The sequence below is a fragment of the Zootoca vivipara genome, chromosome 3 (genome assembly GCF_963506605.1).
Source record: "Zootoca vivipara chromosome 3, rZooViv1.1, whole genome shotgun sequence".
Lineage (NCBI taxonomy): Eukaryota > Metazoa > Chordata > Lepidosauria > Squamata > Lacertidae > Zootoca > Zootoca vivipara.
In genome coordinates, this window is record NC_083278.1 from 51,659,156 (window position 1) to 51,679,088 (window position 19,933).

A 19,933-nucleotide genomic window follows, 5' to 3' on the forward strand; every position below is an offset into this window, starting at 1 on the left:
AGATTAACCCTTGCTTCAAACGGTCATGTTGCATAGCTCCAGTTCACGCCCTCATCTTTGTGGGAAGGGTTGATACTTTTACTCCAACTTGGGGCCAGTTTTCAAAGTCAGTTGTCTGTTAGATAAAAATGACAGCGGATGACATCCAGTTCACTGCTTGTCAAATAAGCAGGAGCATTCTTGGGTAAGATACAATTTGCCAATTTCTCCAAAGAAACTAAAATTCCCATGGCTTATTATCTGAATGAGATTTGTGTAAAGGCCATTCTGAACTTGCCAGTGTTCTGGGGAAAGTAAGCAAAGTGTTACGAACGATTTGCTAAGCATAAATTGCCAATTTTTCATAGGGTACCTAGGGTCGTTTTCGTTTTCCAGAAAAATGATCACTGTGTCTTTTCAAGTAATGCATTTAAAATGTACTTTTCAGTTAAGTTCACTGGTGAGTTTATTGACTTTAAGTTAGACTTCAGTGTTCCACTTTCCCTTTTTCTCCTAGGCTGTTATAGATGCAAATATCTTTCCAGTATTGATTGAAATTCTTCAGAAAGCTGAATTTCGCACTATAAAAGAAGCAGCATGGGCCATTACTAACGCAACATCAGGAGGGACTCCTCAACAGATTAGGTAATGGATTGATTCGAAGGTGATGGGAGTGAATATTTTTACTTCCCCCCCCCCGTTCATTTTCTAAGCTATTGTACGATGCCATGGATACTTTTCTGTGTTTCTAGTACTTGAAATTATAATTTATTTAGATTTATGCAGAAAGGAGAGCTAAAACCAGCATGGCTTTCATCGTGGAAGTATAGATAATTTATATAACGTGTGTGTGTGTGTGCGCGCTTGTGCACATGTGTGTGTGTTTGTGTGTGTGTGTGTATGTGTGTGTGTGTGTATATATATTTCATGTATTAAAATGTGTGTGTACATATATAGGAATATGCTCTCAAAAGTTAAGTGTGTCCTCTGTGTTGTTTGTGAAAGCTTCTTAATGCATCTGTACTGGGACAGGGTTGCATCAAATATGTACTGATCCAATCCTCTTCCTGTCTTTTTCTTTTTTCTTTTTACCTCCTGTACCAAAGTTATTTGGTGGCTTTAGGCTGTACCAAGCCTCTCTGTGATCTTCTGACTGTGATGGATTCTAAAATAGTTCAGGTGGCATTGAACGGACTTGAAAACATTCTGCGACATGGAGAGCAAGAATCTAAACAAAATGGGATTGGGGTTAATCCTTACTGTGCCCGTATAGAGGAAGCGTATGGTAAGAAATTGTGGTGTGAATGCTGCAAGCCTATTACTAGTATAAAATAATTCCACTGAATAGTTGGGTTGCTGTTGTTCTGCTGAAATCTGTGTTTAGAAATTAGGGCAGCAGCCTTATGCAGTTTTATCTGAGACAGTTCCCCATTGAACACAAAGACATAGTCCTGAGTAAACATGCATAGGAGTGGGCAAGAGGACTCTAATTTCTGTAGCGAGGGCAGGTCCCACACGTTGGCCACAAGTGTATTTTATATAAACTAAGAAAATTTCTGAAGTGGTTGCAGTTATTTAAGCAGGTAAGCAGTAGAATTGAGAATTGCATAGGCAGAACCAAATTTTCCAAATTTGGAAGCATTCCTAATATTATATGTCCCAACGTAATCTACCCTTCTTTGTAAATCTTTGGGAGAGGATTGCAAATTTCTTAACAAGACCCTGAAGGGAGTTCTTGTATATTTGAGCTCGCTGTTAAAAAGATGTAACAACTGAAGGTTATAATTCTTGGCTGGCTTTTCTGCCCAAGCCAGTTGTGGTTGCTAAGGCCTATTTTAGCCCAGCGCATGCTAGTGCTCCATCGGCTTTTCTGCTTGCTGGTTTGGCTGCTTCAGGGCAAGGTGGGCTAGTACATCAACTTGGAGCAGCCTGGGAAGCAGTCCATCAGCCTTCCCTGCAGGAAGATTGGCATGGAGTCTGCTGGCCTGGCAGCTGTATAACCAAAGCACTAAGCAGATGGGCAGGCAAAGAACCCCAGGCTTTCCTCTCCAGTATTCAAGCTGGAGAGAGGTGGCGAATACCCATGCAGCTCTGTGGTTGGTAGGCAGGCTAGTTGCTTCTCACACTTGCCAAAGAACAGCAGTGGTGTACAAAAATATGGAAGCCCAATTATAATGCACTGAGTGCAGCAACATTTCAAACTGTGGATTTAATTATGCTCAGTGTTAGTCATACTCTAGAGTAGACCCTTTGAGATTGATGGCTTTGAGGGCTCCGCTCTGAGTATGATTTCATTGGATATCACCCACTGAGTGTAACTGTACATTGTTTTCTCTATGTAAGCAACCACTGATCTGTGTATTTCTCACTTCTTGTCTACTAGGTAGATATTTGAGAAAAATACTGTTTTGTATGCAGAGGGCATGCATGCTGCCTGCAGTCCGTAACAAGCACATTCCGAGTAGTCCGTCTAAATTAGTGAGATTATTTTGGAGTAACTCTATTGTAGAGTGAAGCCTTAGGTTCAGTAAATATTACAAATGCGTATAAAATTTAGTGTTTCCTTTTTGCAGCCTACTCACATGATTCTTCCTTACATATTTAGACCAGCTTATTTAGCTGTTTAAGAAAGTATGTACATCTTAAACCACATGTGCTCTCTCTCTCTCTCTCTCTCTCTCAAATTTAGGACTAGATAAAATTGAAATTCTTCAAAGTCATGAAAACCAGGAGATCTACCAAAAAGCTTTTGATCTAATTGAACATTACTTTGGTGTGGAAGAAGAGGATGCCAATATTGTACCACCAGTGGATGAAAATGAACAGCAGTTTTTGTTCCAGCAGCAGGAAGCTCCAATGGAGGGATTCCAGTTGTAACCATTCAGTTTAAAGGAAAAATAGTAGCTCATCATGATAGCCTCCATTTGTGGGCCAAAGTGAGGAAAGGTGGAAATGTTTTATTGGAGACAGATGAAGAAGCAAACTCGTGCATTTATGTGTTTTTGTGTCAGACACAAGTATTGGTTCATTCGTTTTTATATGTGTATGTTTCCATTGTCTAACGTGTAGAAAAACCGACTAATCACAACTGAAAGTTTAAAATAAGGCTTGAATAGTGAGCTCAGTAAGACATTGGAAACTGATGCTGAGTTTTCAAGCAGTTGTTAAAAAGGCAAAATTGTGCATAAACAGCTGTTGATATTTTGAATTTTGGCTGTAGGGTTCACGTGCCCATTCTACACTAAATCTACCTCTTTGCATTGGAGCAAAAAAGATGTTTCAGAACTGACGTATATATGAGCTCCTAGTAAAAGCTAAGCTTAGAATGTGAACATTATTTATTTAAATAGTGGAAAATATAGTTTTATGCGTGATACTTTGTGATAAACTGATGAAATATATTTATATTTAAAAGCATAACACTTACTGGGGTGCACTGCTGGTTACATGACATAACCTTACAATGTAGGAAAATGGTTTTTCTGCTATGTGAAAAGGGATGGTAGCTTTGTAATTTATATAGCCCTTACCTAGCCATGTCAGCAAAATTCCCTCTTTTTCTTATTTGTTCAGTGGTATTGCAAATAGGTTTGCCAAGTGTTCAGCTGGCTCCTTCAACAGCAGCTAGATGGGCAGTGGGATAATGTTTGCCTCCATGCTGTGAAATGTATTACCTGCTGATTTTTGTGTATCAAGTTGCTGTTAGAAGGCACAAGAGCAGGCTAGGCTGTTTTTGGTCAGTTGGCAACCTGGTTACAAAATGGTTAAAGATTAGTTTGCCTTGTAATGACCTCTGTGTTCTTATGAGGATGAGGGAAGATTTCTCTGTATAGAAGACTCCACATTGTAACTTAAATGCTACCAAAGTGTATGAAACTGCAATATTCTCTTTATGCTATATTTACAAACACTCCATGTATTACATTTGACCCCAAAACACTAATGCATCTCATACGACTTTGGGGAAAGGTTTTTTTAAACACACACACACACACACACACCAAAACAAAACAAAAAAACAGACCGGTCAGAGTATTTCCGGTTTGCAGCAGTGGTATACTGGGAGAACATATTTTTCAGTTAATTGAAATAAAGATCGGTTTCACTGTAAATATTGTGGTAGGTGTTTTGAGTATGCAAATTTCTCTGACAATTTATGCAAAGTCTTTAAATGATATGATGCCAGGCAATTTAAAAAATAACCTAAATTCAGACCCAGAGACCATTTTGTCACTAGGTTTGAATCTACATGGGTAGTTATTTATTTATTTATTTGGTAGCACAATTAAAGGACTCCGATTAATTTTGCTTACCAGAAATGTATTGATCCGTGCGACTCCTCTAACCAACTTGTATATAATTGCAGTTGATTGCCGTTTTCATAGTATTGTGTAATGTTAAACAAAAGCAAAAATAGATGCACTCCAAAATCTAAGGGGGCTCTTTATATTGTCCCTGCAAACAAATTCATATGTTAAAAGTTTCAGTCTTGATCTTTCCGTCTTCTGTTCCAGTCCTATGAGCATGATCAATGCAAGGACCTGCCATTGAGCCAGGCTGCAAAGAGGGTGTTGGGTGGAGACAAAGCAGCTGTGTTGCTTATGCATCTTGCATAGCTATTGAAAAATTACCCTTCAGTGGCAGATGCGTATTGTGAGGAATTTCTGCGTGAAGCAGTTCAGAGTACCTGTCGGCCGTTAGGCACTTCAGTATCTCGCATACATATTGCTCCATCCCCTGGGAGAAATTTGCTCTCCATAGTTGTGAGAACGAAGCGCAGTAACGGATACATGCCTGGCCTTCTGTCACAGGTTCACAATGGCATTGTAGCAGCAATATCTACTTCTAAAGGGTTATGGAGTCGAAGTTTGCCAGTAGAGGTGTTGTAATATTAATAGTTGTAGCTTATGTAAAGATAGTGAGGTACAACTAGGGGGGAAAATGCAGGAATGCTTACTGGAAATCAAATGTATTGTGGGGAGAAGAATTGTGCAGCTAGCTATGAATTCTGTTCGTAGCTTTGAACAGGTAACACTTGATATAAGGGTGAATTTCTCCCCCTTTTTAATAGTTTTAATTGGAAATGTTGGTCCTGAGTGTCATATGATTCATTCCAAATACAGGTTAATTAAAGTGGTCAGTAAAAAAGATAAATTTATCAGAATTGTTCTAGTATGTTAAAAAACAAAAATGTTCAGGCTTGACAGGGTATCCCATTGTTTTGCTATATTACAGAAATTGCCAGTTGTGCCTGCTCTTAATTGGAGAATTCAGTAGATACTATCATCAAAACATTTACATCTGAGCCAAACTCAAGACTTTATGCAAACCGTAGAAGAAATAGAAATATTAGAGACAAATGAATTTAATTTAGTCATTTGGAAGTATGTCTCTTGAGTCTAGTCTATAACATGAATTTGGAAACTTCAGAGAATCATTGCTGAAGCTGTACGATTTTACATGGTTAATTTGGATCTTTTAAATACCAGTATTTGATTTAACTTCAAATTCACTCTTATGCACGAAACTGAGAAGTCTTGATGCTTAATAGAGGGATGTTGGAGGTGAAGCCTTTTATCAGAACAGGTGTGAGTGGCAACTTCAGTCTTCTGGATTTAGTAGTCAATCCAAAATGGTTTGGGGGTTTTGAATTTGTATAATTAAACCATTATGGTGTTTCCCTGGTGCATGTTGTGTGATTCTCACATAAATGCCTCATTTTGACATGACCTCAGTCTATGCAACCATGCCAAGTATTTATTTCAGATACAAAACCATATCTGAGTTTTGTTTTGTGTTTGGGTCCCTGCACTTTTATCATTGAATAATTTATTCATTTTGCTCTTACATTTATAGTATTGCCTTTTTAAGAGGGTGGTAAAGAAATAATGGGTATTCATTCAATGATTGGTTTACATTTAGAAAATGATTATTAGTTGGATTGTTTAACAGAAAATAATTATTACTTTTACATTTGATTCCAGGTTGATTTATTTGCTTGAACCTTACTAACTTATTAACCTTCAAATTTATTTGAAAAAATACAAATTATGAAACTGCTACAAAGATTCACATCTCCAATAAGAGTTGTTCTTAGTCATTATTGTTACTGTGTTTTTGAACATTCGTTTGTAATTTGATTGATACTGCAAATTTAAAGACACACTAGAGGCTCTAACTCAGGCATCCCCAAACTTCGGCCCTCCAGATGTTTTGGACTACAATTCCCATCTTCCCCGACCACTGGTCCTGTTAGCTAGGGATCATGGGAGTTGTAGGCCAAAACATCTGGGGGGGGCACAGTTTGGGGATGCCTGTTCTAACTGAACAAACTTACAAATACGGACAGTATGCAATATTAGGGAATGTTACTACAGTACTATAAATGCTACAATGCAAAACTAATAAAGGTATTTTGCAAAGGCAGTGTGTGTGTTCTGAATTTAGAACTTGCAGTGTTTCTTCATAAGTTATGATAACTTTTCAGACCAGAAGCGTGTACAAACGTAGACTGCACTGTTAGAAATCTCTACTGGAAGGCTTGCAGCCAAACCCAATGCATTGGTTATTCAGAAGTAAGTTTATCTATATTTCCTGCCCTCGGTCATATGTAGGTATGTAGAGCCATTATAGTTTTAATTTACTCAGTTTTTAGCTATACCTCTTGGGATTGGAAGAATCAGATGGGATAGGAGAAAATCTTGTACAATTCCTTAGGACCAAATCCTATAAAGTCCTAATTCTCCAAGTGCCATCTTGATTCAAAATGGCAGGTGGTGTCAAACATGAATGAAGAGTGCCACCCCCACCCTGGGAGCCTCATGCTAGGTTTGGCAACGATATCTCAAGAGGCATCAAGATGTATAGGGAACAAACAGACAAAGAAAGACGACAGCACTTTCCATCAGGACAAATTTTGTTGAGTAATGAATTTTAGTCAGAAAGCCACTGTTATGGTTGATGGAATTCTGTGTTTTCAGTTTTAGCTACACAGACTTTAAAAGTTCAAATAGAAGCAAAATAGCAGATGAAGCCTTTCAGAGCAAACTTTCAACTGAACTTGATTTATTTATACACTTGTGGCAGAAAAATAATAATTATCTCTCGCCCAGTATTTGTTACACAAGTGGAAATGAAAGTTGTTAGTATTACAGTAAGTTGTGTTCAACTTCAGCGTTTTCCCTGGAGGATATAACTTTTGCTAACACTTGCCAATTTGGTGTGTTTTCTTCGTTCCCAGCACAGCTCCGGTTTCAAGAGCAGATGACTTTTATTTTGCCTTTTCCTCTGCTCTTGTTGCAGCCTCTTCACGCCACTTGGCTTTTTTTGCTAAGTTCCAGCTTGTGAGGGATTCATGGCGTTCAACAGCCTGCAAAAGTAGAGCATCCACTTCATGGTGGTACAGTGAAAGGAACAGCTGAAAGATAACACATTATTCCACATAGGGTGGCCATGTGCTGGCATTGCAAGCACCCTCAGAAATTTGACCTGTAAGAGTGCAGAGTGTTGGACAAGGGAGATCTGGGTTCAAACCAGTGGGAAGCTCCCTTTGAGCAATCACTCTCTACTCAAACTCTTGTAGGAGTGGAGTTTGCATGCTACTCTAAGCTCCTTGGAGGAAGAAATGGGTATAAACGTAATACAGTGGTAAGGTAAAGGGACCCCTGACCATTAGGTCCAGTCGTGACCAACTCTGGGGTTGCGACGCTCATCTCGCATTATTTGCCGAGGGAGCCGGCGTACAGCTTCCAGGTCGTGTGGCCAGCATGACTAAGCCGCTTCTGGCGAACCAGAGCAGCACACGGAAACGCCGTTTACCTTCCCCCTGTAGCAGTACCTATTTATCTACTTGCACTTTGACATGCTTTCAAACTGCTAGGTTGGCAGGAGCTGGACCAAGCAACAGGAGCTCCCCCCATCACAGGGATTTAAACCGCCGACCTTCTGATCAGCAAGCCCTAGGCTCTGTGGTTTAACCCACAGCGCCACCTGCGTCCCGAATACAGTGGTACCTCGGGTTAAAAACTTAATTCGTTCTGGAGGTCCGTTCTTAACCTGAAACTGTTCTTAACCTGAGGTACCACTTTTGCTAATGGGGCCTCCTGCTGCCGCCGTGCCCTCACCACACAATTTCTGTTCTCATCGGGAAGCAAAGTTCTTAACCCGAGGTACTATTTCTGGGTTAGCAGAGTTTGTAAACTGAAGTGTCTATAACCCAAGGTACCTCTGTACATGAAAACCAAGCGGTGGCCCCAATAACCTAGAGCAACCCTGTGCCTTCAAGATGATGTTCCAATACCCATCAGTCACACAATACGGCTGACAGTGAAGGGGTATGAGAGCTGGAGTACAGCAACATCTGAAAGTAGCAGGTTGTCAACCTAGGGGTGCCTTGTGCCTATTGGGACTAGTAGGGTGGAAGGCTGGGAGCCCAACAGTAGGTGGCGCCAGAGCAAGAGAGAGGCAGAGGTAACAAATTCTAGTTTTGCCTCCATCCCACCTGCTGAATTCTACAGGGGGCAACACTGAGACACAAGTAAGGAGGCAGGCAGGTGGGGACTGGAAGAGAGCAGACAGAGACTGATGGGCCAGTGCCCCTTTTGCCCAAATAGATCAGTCCCCACTGTCCTCACTCCTGACGTGACGACAGATGAATCCTTTGCCCAGCAATATATCTCGTTTGAGAACTACTGTTGCCTGCCCAGCCTAAGTAGCGTTGACATACCTCATAGCAAAACAAAATGCAATGGCTTGGAAACAAACTGCTGCAGTAGTTGGCCTTTGTTCCAAACAAACGTGCAGGAGTAATAAGTCTTATGGTCACGCTGTGGCCCATTTAGTAAACAGAATCAGACTAGATATTTCATAGAATCAAAGCATTGTGGAGTTGGAAGAGACCACCAAGGGTCATCTTGTCTAACCCCCTGCAATGGAGGAATCACAGCTAAATAATTCCTGACAGATGGCCATCCAGCCTCTGTTTTAAACCATCCAATGAAGGGAGAGACCACCACCTAACGTTTAGTTGAATGGATGAATGAATGAATGAATTTACTTTATTCGGTCACAGATCAGCATAAACGTTTAGTTGAAATCTCTCTTCTTGTAATTTGAATCCACTGATACGGGACCTACTCTCTGGAGCTTGCTCCATCTTCCACGTATCAGCCCTTTGAAGATGGCTATCATATCACAGTCATCTCCAGGCTAAACATGCCCAGCTCCCTCACTCGTTCCTCATACGGCTTGTTTTCCAGACCCTTGATCATCTTGGTCATTCTCCTCCACACACATTCCAGCTTGCCAATATTAAATTTGGGTGCCCAGAACTGGACACGGTATTCCAGATGTGGTCTGACCAAGGCAGAAGAGAGGGGTGCTATTACTTCTCTTGATCTTTATTTTTAGTTTATTTAAAGGTGTTTTTGTTTAGTGTGAAGCCATTGTAACATTAGGAAGGAATCAATTTAACAATTGCTATTTTAAAAAGAAAATTGTATCAAAATCCAGACGTTTCCCATGGAACAATACATACCCTTTTAGCAGAGGCAATCACAGCAAAGCAAGCCACGATTGTCAGGGCAATCATAATGTAACAGGCCTTTACTCGGGCTTTGTTCCTTGCAGCATCCAGCATCTCGGGCCTGCAACAGAAATTGGGTTGGAACCAATTAGAGCAGCGTTCTTCAACAACCTTGGGCCACCCAAATTTGGCAAGCAATTATGGGAATTGTCTTCCAACTTCTGGGGACGAGCACCCAAGGCTAAGGAATACTGAATTAATGTGTGACATACTGAAATGTTTTTAACTGCTTTGTTTCTACTCACTAAAGATACAGAAGGACTAAATTTGGGGGGTATTTTTTAGTAATTTGTAATTAAAGCCATATTTGGTTATGGGGTGAGAGCAAATATGGGGGTGGGGTAGGGAGAGTGCTGAAAATTGCCTTCCTCATTCCACCTGTTGGATATAATCTGCTGAGCTGTGAACCCTAACCATTTCTACCTGAAAGTAAATCCTATTGAATTCAACAGGGCTTACTCTCAAGTAAGTTTGGTTAGGATTGCTGCCTCCTTGGGAGTGAACACCACTGACTTCGGTGCTTTCACTGAATTTCTCCTTATGAGTAGTCATATTTATGTATTTTTGACGTATTATACAAAGAAGTCTCAAAGTGACTTAATTGATTGAAATCAATGTGGATGTGGTTTTATGTATGCTGAATTCCCAATAAAGTTTTTGGAACTGCAGTGTCCCTTAGGGATGAACAGATCTGTCCATTTCAGATTCTTTCAGATTCTCATTATTCCAATCTTAAATTCAGTTGCCCACATTTCCATATTAGTGTGCTGCTTTTTTTTTTAAGTCCTTGTGAAAATTTATCAGCATCTTGGAGAGAATTTCTCTTGGCATACAGATTTTTTAAAATGCAATTTTACCTAACAGACATTTTTACAGATCAGTTCTTCCAAATATATTGCATTTTTGTAGGTGGTTCTCAGTAATGTATGCATTTATATGCATATGTAATCCTAGGTTATGCCTTTTGGTACACATTACTGTACAGTACTTGGCTGGAGAACTGGATTGCAAAATTAAGAGAAATGCAAATTTTTGAAGCATGATTGTATGTATTTTGGTACGTGAATTGCTTTGAAAAACGCTAATTAGGTAGGTTTGGCTTTAAATACAAACCAAATCCGATTTTTCCCAATTCCTGTGTGAATGCATCACAAACAAAATATGTTTGTTATTATAATACCTCACAAAAAGAAACTTGCAAAAGCAGTCTTGAATATTGGGACAGAAGCTTCAGAGCTCCTCTCTTCCCAGTGTGGGGAGACAAGACTGTAGATAAACTTGCAGGCAGATGGATTTCATAGTATTAAGGACTAAATGCATTTAGAATTGAACAAATCAAAAACAGGCCAGCCCATTAAACTCATTAATCTCTAAGTCACTTGCCGTGAGAGGAGCAAAGCACGAACTTGTTGGGTTAAATCAACTAATTGTTATTTCATGGCCCACTAATTGGAACTGTTTTTGAAGCGGCAGATCAGTGCCTTAAACCGGAGGCATAAAACAAGCAAGAGAGATAGAGGTTACTACGATTCCCTGTAATCTCTCCCTAAGTGCAAGATCTACCAGTTTCAGGGCTCCCAAATTTTGTTTGGGAGAAAGGGCTCAAAGAGGTCCAATATTAAATTAAAAATTAAATTCAAACGGGATCCCAATTAGTGAAATGTCACAGCTTATGAAGAATGATAGGAGGCGCACTGGAAGTGGAAGGCTGTAGCCAATGTTTGCCCTACTCAGAGTAAACCCCTAATTTGCATCTCGCTGCCCTGATGCGCCTGGAAAATAGGGACACTTGTAGAGTCTGTAAATAAATTAGGACTGCCATACGTCCTGATTTCCCCAGATATTACTGGGATTTCAAAGGAGGAATTGACACTTGGTGCCTTGTCCTGAATGTTAGGCAAGTCAATTGAAAAATCCTGGGTTGTTTTTGTTTGTTTGTTTGTTTGCATTTTTTTTTGTAAAAAACAAACAAACAAAAAACTTTTAGTTTTGTCTAAAAATTTAAACAATTTTGGGGTCTTCCTAAAAATGGCAACCCTAAAATAAATGGTGTAATGTTGAGTAATACTGTTAGTAAACAAGGCCCATTTGTCATTGCAAAAGTATTTGCCTGCTTTCATTTTAAAAAACAGCCATGGGAAGCTGCATGCTGCAACAATCCTTTGGTATTAAAGGTCAGAAAGTTACAGCTGATGATCTCTTCATGCAAACAGGAACACAAACAGATAAAAAGCACAGCACTTTTCTGTGATGACAGCGATGAAGAGCCAGCAGAAAATGTTACATTTAGCTTATCAAATGTTTGTATTTCAACAGGATAGAAACAATGATTTTTCAAGGAAATGAATGTGGGAGTTGATGAGTGCACAAGAAAAAAATGCCCTAGAAATGTTATTTCATCCTCAGTCTTTTCAGCCACATGTAGCACAGGAGAATGCAAGCCTTTGAAGCTGGCTGTGAGTTGTTTGCCTGGCATTGGCTATTGCTGTTATGATTCTGCAAGCAGGCCACATCTTTTGCAACGGCTGCTCTGAAGCGATGGCAACAGAGAAGGCTTGTAGCCTTAAATTCTATCTGAGAAGGGGCTGAAGGGCCCCTTCCCATCCTGCCACCCACCAGGCCCATCCCTGATGCGCTGAGTGAAGTCTGAAAGGGGACTGTAAATTTAAGAAGGGCTGAGTCAGCACTTATTAGGTAGTACCTTGCTTTGTATAACCTAGGAGTTGCAGGAATATGGGAAAGTCCTGCCACTGCTCATGAAATTGTACAGACACCAGGACAGTTATTGCATGAAATATCTCATCGTTCTGTGGCTCAATGAGGGATGGATGAACCAGTTTCTCTCCATTTTTAACTTCTCAAACCTTCAGTTCTCCACATTTCTACACTGGTTTACTTTTAAAAATTTTTTTAAAAAGTTATCTTGAAAATCCATCTGTATTTTACTGCAAATTTCTCCTAATAAGCACACTTCTAATTTTGTGCACAGTTTTGCAAACAATAGAAGACATTTTTTGTATGTTATTTTGGCTAATATATAATATGCATTTTTATGCACCCTTTCCTCACATATGTGCATTTTGGTACACATTGCTTAGCTGGAGACCTGCATTGCAGAATTGGGAGAAATTTGGATATGAAAGATGGCTTGTTTTGGTCCACAAGTTGTTTGGGAAGTGATAATTAAGTAGGTTCTCTTTTAAATGCAACAAGAATCAAATTTCACCCCCATCCCTGTGCTCAAGGTCAACCGTCCTAGACACTATGATGAGCATATGGCTGGAACTAAAAATGGCCACCATGCATCCAACACCCACTCCACGGCGTCCAGTAGAACTTACTTTGTGTCCTAATGGCACAGGGAAACACAGAAAGTTGTAACATCATGCAAGAAGTACAGAGACTAGAGAGGAAAGTGAGACATGCAAAAGCCATTTGGGTCAACAGCAGTATTCCATTGCAACATCTAGTCTGGCCCTTAGTTCCACGCCAGGCATGTAAACAATGTAGGAATCAGGCGGAAAATAATCAAGTTGACTGTGTAGTTCAGTTGTGCATTGGTGCATGTCTGATGCTAAACTGCCCCGTACCCATATCTCACTTACATACATTGCATAAGCCTGCTGATATGCAAAGCCATTTCAGCATGAAGATTATTTTTTATTTTATTTTTTTAAATATATTTATTAGAGATTTTTTCAAACAACCAGAAACATACAGGAATACAAGACACACACACAAAAAAAAAATACACAAAAATACACAAAAAAGCAAGGGAAAAAGAAAAGAAAAAAACAAAACTTCCCGACTTCCCCGCCCTCCCCTTCCCGAATCTACTCTACACCCCATTCAGACAGCTTTCATAATATGCAAAAAAACAAAACAAAATCTTACATATCCATATCTTAAGTTCCATAATACTTATTACTAGAGAAATAAAAATCATACATACACATATCTATCTCTAATTAAACCCCTTTTAGCCTCTAAATTCCCCCCATAAGTACCCCACAATTTCCGGTTCTAATACTCTAGAAAAAAAAGTTAAAATAAACCAAATCCCATCTAGACCCCCCCTCCCTTCCCCGGAAAACATTTCCCTAGGAGTCCCGACTCGAAGATTATTTTTTATTAGGTGTGTGTGTGTGTGTGTGTGTGTGTGTGTGTGTGTGTCACAGTCAATGTGCAGGGTGCTTGACAGAGTACAAACCATGAGTTAGTAAGCCTAAACATTCACATAAGTGTGTGTTTGTGATCAAAGTTGTCATTTTTACAAAGGGCAATAAAACATGTTCTGACACACATTCCTCCTCATTTCCTTTCCGACCTTTAAGTGGAATATGAACCTCACTGTGCAATGCGGAGTTGACAAGAACACATTGTTCATGCAGTTTATAAACAAATACGGATACCATCCGTCTTTGATCACAGTTTGCATTTCAGATTTCTCCCATGCCCCTAAGCAAAATAAAAATGTCATCTTGTACGTCCAGTAAGCTAAGCTTCAAAATCCTTAAGTCCATATCCTGGTTTTATTCAACTAAAATTTAAATTTTCCTAATGGAAAATATCGATAGGATTAAGCCTATCTGTAGATCACTAGCAGCTCATATCCCATCGCTCCAACCGGCATGGCCAATAGTCAGGGATTACCAGGGGAAACCCAGCCAGATGGGTGGGGTATAAATAATAAATTATTATTATTATTATTATTATTATTATTATTATTATTATTATTATTGGAGTCAGAGGCGGATATAGTGGTGCGGTGGAACTAGGCATTCAACCACCGAGAAGAGCACCTTCTCAAAGCCAGGTAAACACTGGTCCAGCCTCAGGAAGGAGGCATGAGGGTTCTGACAGGGTCCTAGAGTCCTCCTGTCTCCTTCCCAAAGCAAGAGAAGCATTGGGAATGAGGTGGGAGGGCTGTAGGACCCCTTTCAGAGCCCTCACACCTCCTTCCCCAAACCCCAGCACAATGAGGGCTGGAGAGAAGGCATCAAATGTTGGCCTTGCACAGGGAGGCATTTTACTAAGGAGTTTACTAACTCCTGATGGGAGTTGCTCTGTAGAGCACTAGTTTAGCAAACCATGAGATAGTCAAGTGTCACACTCCCATTGCCTGACTTCTGCAATAAGAACATAGGCTGGAAAGCTGGATTGGCCATAGTTTCTTATCGCACATAAATGAAGCAAAATAGAAATACATGAGTGCATATCTGTGAAAGTTTAGTGCAACTCAATGATGGAAGCCAGCAATTATTTTTCATCTACATGGTGTGTGTTTTGATTGCAAGGTTCATCTTACAGAACAGAGGTAGGGAACCTGTGACCTTCCAGATGTTGTTGGACTCCCACTGCCATCAGTCCCAGCAGCGTGGCCAATGGTCAGGGATGATGGAAGTTGTAGTCCAAAAACATCTGGATAAAACCATGTTGACTATTCCTGAGCTAGATTGATAGCTTTATTTTTTTCAAAAGTCTTCCATTCTCCCCTTCCACCAATCCACTAAAGGATTGTGACTACTTCTAAAATACGACAGTAGTTTTTCCTCAGAGTAGTGTTTCTAGTGGTTGAATAAAATGAAGTACATACGGGATCCTTGAAGGAATTTCATCTTCCTTTCTGAAGCGCCCAGTCCACAGGAGGATTTTCTTGTCAAATGTTGAGGGTTTGTGTCCGCCAGGCACTTTGTACAGCTTCTCAGCTTTAAGATCCAGTAGACAGAACATCATGTCAAATCACAGTCATGGAAAGGGTAAAGAAATGAATGTCTAGGCTCAGACAGACAGACAGATTTCTCCCGCTTGCAAACAATCTCTGTGTGGAGCATTCATCCTGACTTGTTTGCAGGGTCCTTTCCCCATCACTTTCCTTATTGCAAAAAGTCTGATTTATTTTGGGCCAAATCAAGCCTCACTTTCAACTTGATGCTTTTAATTAGAAAAGTCAGGAAGGAACCTGAGAGCTCCTGTATGCATAGCTTGAGCTCTGTTTCTGTGTTATGGTCTCCCTCCTTCCCTCTCCAGAGGCCTGCTCTATATGTCCGCAAGGCTTTGAAATCTATTGCTAGAGGAATATCATCATTTCCCCCTTGCTGTTTGTCTTCACTCCAAGTAAGGGTAATCACGTAAAAAAATGGTATTGGGCCCTCTGAGCTTGAAACCAGCACAATACATTTTGCTGCCTGGGACCAAGGATAAAATGACACCTTTCCTTCATTCAATGACAAAAGCCAACTGGACTGGCAGCTGAATCGTACTTCAGCACTGTAAATGGGGCAGTGCCCTCCACTGTATCTGAAACAAGCAGGTTAGCATAGGGCAAGCTGCTCTGGCCTACAACGGCTCCCCCACTGCTTGCTACCCCTTTTGTGCCAGAGGCACCTGCTTCACTCTGCCTAATGGTAGGGTCGGCCATGTTGAACAAATGCCCTTCCCAGCTTGCTCTGCCAGATCATTTCCCTCCCTGTGCTGCTGGTTTCTTTGTTGTTGCTACTGCTTCCTGTTCGATCATTATGGAGTAGCCCAGTTTAGTTATTTCATTATGCATTTGGTGTAAAACACACACACACACACACACACACACACACACACACACACACACACTTTTAGATGCTTTGTAGATGCTTTGGATCAAAAACAAGATCCAAATATTCCCATGCATATATATGAATAAGGCATGAATGTAAAATTCAAACTACGCTAGATCCTATTTTGCTGTATCGTTATTGGTCTTTGCAGGTTGGTTTTAGAAATGTTGATTTGTGGTGCGTGTGTGTGTGTGCATTGTAAGTCACCTTCAATCATTTTTGGGAAAAGGCAGGATGAAATTTTAACCAGATATACTCTCTATGCTTATAGTGGGTTGCTGCTTATGCCAGCTCAAAACGTTCAACCCCAAAAAGTTTTAAACCATCATTGAAACTGATGAGCTGGGCACAGTAACAGGAGCAAAGCTTTTCAAGTCAATAAATACAAAGAACTCTAATGTGGATGTAATAAGTATTAAAATAAAAAATCTCTCTCTCTCTCTCTCTCTCTCTCTCTCTCTCTCTCTGTGTGTGTGTGTGTGTGTGTGTGTGTGTGTGTGTGATAATCTGCACCCACACACTGAGAATTCCCACAGGGATCAATAGAATCCTGTCTCCCTCTTTCTTCCAGTGCACTTTTAGGCAACACATCAGGGCCAGCCCTGCCATTAGACAAGATGAAGGAGCCACCTTGAGCAGCAGATACTGGAGAGTGTTGCTGTCAGACCTCCCTCTCCTTAGGGCCGCCATTAAGGTCAGAGCCTAAAATCGTCTAACTGCACCACTGATGGGATCTCAAAATCAAACCATAGGGTGGTGTGTTAATAGTCCTTGCCAGCTACTCACTTGAGCCCGTTGCCCCCGAGCTTCTGTTCTGATCCGTGCAGGACAATGCTGTGGAGCCCAGGAGCCCCGGTCCTAGAGGCCTGCGCACAGGAGCACTGAGCTGCCCCGCTTCCGCCAGGAGCCGCCCAAACTGAACGCGGATGCGGGTCCCACTTGCAGCCAGCATGGTGAGGGCAGCCTTTTTGAATGAAGAAGGAAATCAAGCACACCCTTTGCTTCCCACGAGTGGTGTCCAAGATGCAAAAGAGAGAGAGAAAACCCAGAAATGACATCCAGCTTTTCAGCATCTGCCTTTATCATCTCTGGGACCGCCTCTCCATGCCTGGGAACAGCAGAAGCGTTTTCCAGTCTCCTTGATCATTTGCCAATCTTTCCTCCCATCCTCCTCCTCCTCCTCTTTTCCTGTGTTTCTCCATGTTACAAATGAAAATTAAAAAGGGATCCCTTTCTAGGTTTCCCCAAACCTTTGCTAGAAAGCAAGGTTGATGCTGCATTTTATTGTCTTTGTCGCATTTAAATTAGTGGGGTGTTGTTGTTTTTTGTATTTTAATACAGTGTTTTGGGGAACATAGGAAACTGTTTTTGCTACAGAGACTATTAATTGTTCTAGCTCATTACTGTCTGCTCTGACTGTCAGTTTCTCTCCAGGGATTCAGAAAGTGAATTCTCTAAGCCCTAGCTGGAGATTAAGCCTGACATATTCTGCTGGGGATGGGAGAGAGATTTGATGTATCTTGCATTTAAAGGCAAACTTACTGAATTTGCATCTTCCAAAACACTACATGAACCAAAACAGCAGCCATCCTTCGAAATGTGCACTTCTCTGAATTTTGCAGTCCAGTTCTCCAGGTGAGTAATATGTACAAAATACATATATTAGAGTAAATGCCGATATATATATATATATATATATATATATATATATATATATATATGCAGAAATGTGTTCAAAAGAGAGGAAATTGCTTTGCAAAATATGACTATTATGCAAAAAAAATGTAAACATGTGCATATTAGAAGAAAATAGCACTAATATGCTGAAGAATACATGAGGACCTTTTTTAAAAAATTCCAAGCTGGTGTGGAAATGTGGGGAAGTGAACTTTAGATTGGAAAAAATGTGAAACTGAGAGATTCTGCTGTTGATAAATTTGCCTGTCCCTAGTTTAAGGTGATATTATATTTTCATTCACATCCCAAATAATCAAAACCCTACCATTTATTAATTTCTTGGGTTCAAGGAGGTCCCCCACAAACACGATAACAATATGTGTCTGCATGCAGGTATGGCTCAAATGGGTTTTTGTTTCCTAGGGTGAAATACGAGGTGATGTTTCCACACTCCATGTACAGAAGCCTGCCAGACTGGCAACTGACTTTTACTGCAACACTGGGGGTGTGGAATGGGGGGAATAGGCACAGTTTTGGGGAATGCCCAGCCGCAGTGATGCTCTTTCACACACGCCTTTGATAATCAGCAGCACAGAAAGAGACCACATAGGCTCGGTCTCTTTAGAAAAGAAAACGAGGCTCCCCTTCAGGAGAAGCAACGATCTTGAGAGTGTGATTGACTTACTCAGTTTCCATAGTGCATACCAGAAGGACTTCAGAGCTATTCGTTTACAGAGGTGATATAAGGATATCCTACTTCCGAGCTAAAAGTGAATAATATCTTTAGGAGTGCAGACGGGGGAGTGTTGTGGTAGAAGACTGACATTATATTGTACCAGGTATGGATTTAATCAGACATCTGGTGTCTGGACCAAGTGTGCCAGCAGTGGAATAGGGGGAAAGGACTGTCGCCGAGTGCAGCAACATTACTTCAAGTTGCAGTTCACACCCAAATAGCTACATCTACAATCTCTGGCCACGAGGGGGCAGTATTTAACACATCTTGTAATTTTGTGTAGCTGTTCTTAAATATTGTTGTTTTATTCCTTATCCTTAGAGTACTAAGGTCCCCAGGCAGGTTACAACAAATTCAAATACAGTTTAAAACAGGTTAAAAGCTTGCAATTAAAAAACACAATCACAAAAATAGGGTGGGTCCTGAAAATACATACCTCGGGTGTCAAAGGACAAAGAAATGTGTCTTCAGCATTTGCTGAAGCCTGTATATTGGAGGTGCTAGGCACACCTCTGTGGGAAGGGAGTTCCACAACCTAGAGGCTGCCACAGAGAATCATAATAATAATTCAGTTGTTAACCTAACATGCTGATTCTCAAACTGTGTTCTGTGGGAACTGTGACCTCTTCAAAAGCCTTATCAGGGCAGATCAGCGAGATCAATAATTGGAAGCAAACTTCCCTGAAAGAAAGCTTGCCGACCACTACAAATCTTCCCCTGCAATGCACAACCCACAGATGAGTCTTGCTACTGTTCGTTCAAAGTTCACACAAAGCAGCCTAGACCGTCCACGGATCTTTACTTCTTCCTTCTTTTCTTAATCATCATTCATGTACATGTCAGAAGATTATGAAGAGATCCAAGGATGGGTGGCGCTGTAGGTTAAACCACAGAGCCTAGGGTTTGCTGATCAGAAGGTCAACGGTTTGAATCCCTGTAATGGGGTAAGCTCCCGTTGCTTGGTCCCAGCTCCTGCCAACCTAGCAGTTCGAAAGTATGTCAAAGTGCAAGTAGATAAATAGGTACCACTCCGGCAGGAAGGTAAACAGCGTTTCCGTGTGCTGCTCTGGTTCGCCAGAAGTGGCTTTGTCATGCTGGCCACATGACCTGGAAGCTGTACACCGGCTCCCTCGGCCAATAGAATGAGATGAGCTGCGCAACCCCAGAGTCGGTCACGACTGGACCTAATGGTCAGGGGTCCATTTACCCTTTACCTTTTAAGGATGGAAAGCTTTCCATAAGTACAATCAATCAATCAATCAATCAATCAATCAATGCTCACAAGAAATGTCCAGGAAGAACATAAATTTAAAAGTTTATTTTTAATAGCAGTATATTTGTATTCCTTTATAATGAGAAGATCCC

At 40.8% G+C, this 19,933-nt stretch overlaps 2 protein-coding genes across 5 annotated transcripts in view; one reads left to right on the forward strand and one right to left on the reverse strand.

Annotated features, from left to right (window-relative positions):
* The window catches only part of KPNA5 (karyopherin subunit alpha 5), a 19,837-nt gene extending 12,983 nt beyond the window's left edge, over positions 1 to 6,854 (forward strand). For both annotated transcript variants that reach the window (XM_035109152.2, XM_060272644.1), the window contains exons 12-14: positions 497 to 624; positions 1,086 to 1,264; positions 2,669 to 6,854. In XM_035109152.2, coding sequence (XP_034965043.1) covers positions 497 to 624; positions 1,086 to 1,264; positions 2,669 to 2,856 — 495 coding nt within the window. In that variant the 3' untranslated portion in view covers positions 2,857 to 6,854. The remainder of the gene's footprint in view (positions 1 to 496; positions 625 to 1,085; positions 1,265 to 2,668) is intronic.
* FAM162B (family with sequence similarity 162 member B) lies at positions 6,855 to 17,211 on the reverse strand. 3 transcript variants are annotated; one of them, XM_060272647.1, is made up of 4 exons: positions 16,942 to 17,211; positions 15,159 to 15,270; positions 9,515 to 9,623; positions 6,855 to 7,368 (listed from the first exon to the last, which is right to left on the reverse strand). In XM_060272647.1, the coding sequence occupies exons 1-4, from the start codon at positions 17,105 to 17,107 to the stop codon at positions 7,309 to 7,311; spliced, it is 447 nt and encodes a 148-aa protein (XP_060128630.1). In that variant the 5' UTR covers positions 17,108 to 17,211; the 3' UTR covers positions 6,855 to 7,308. The 3 variants fall into 3 exon arrangements, with proteins under 3 accessions (XP_060128630.1, XP_034965047.1, XP_034965049.1); XM_035109156.2 differs by having other exon boundaries at positions 6,857 to 7,396; positions 16,942 to 17,210; XM_035109158.2 differs by having other exon boundaries at positions 6,865 to 7,348; positions 16,942 to 17,209.
* Between the last annotated feature and the right edge of the window lie 2,722 nt (positions 17,212 to 19,933).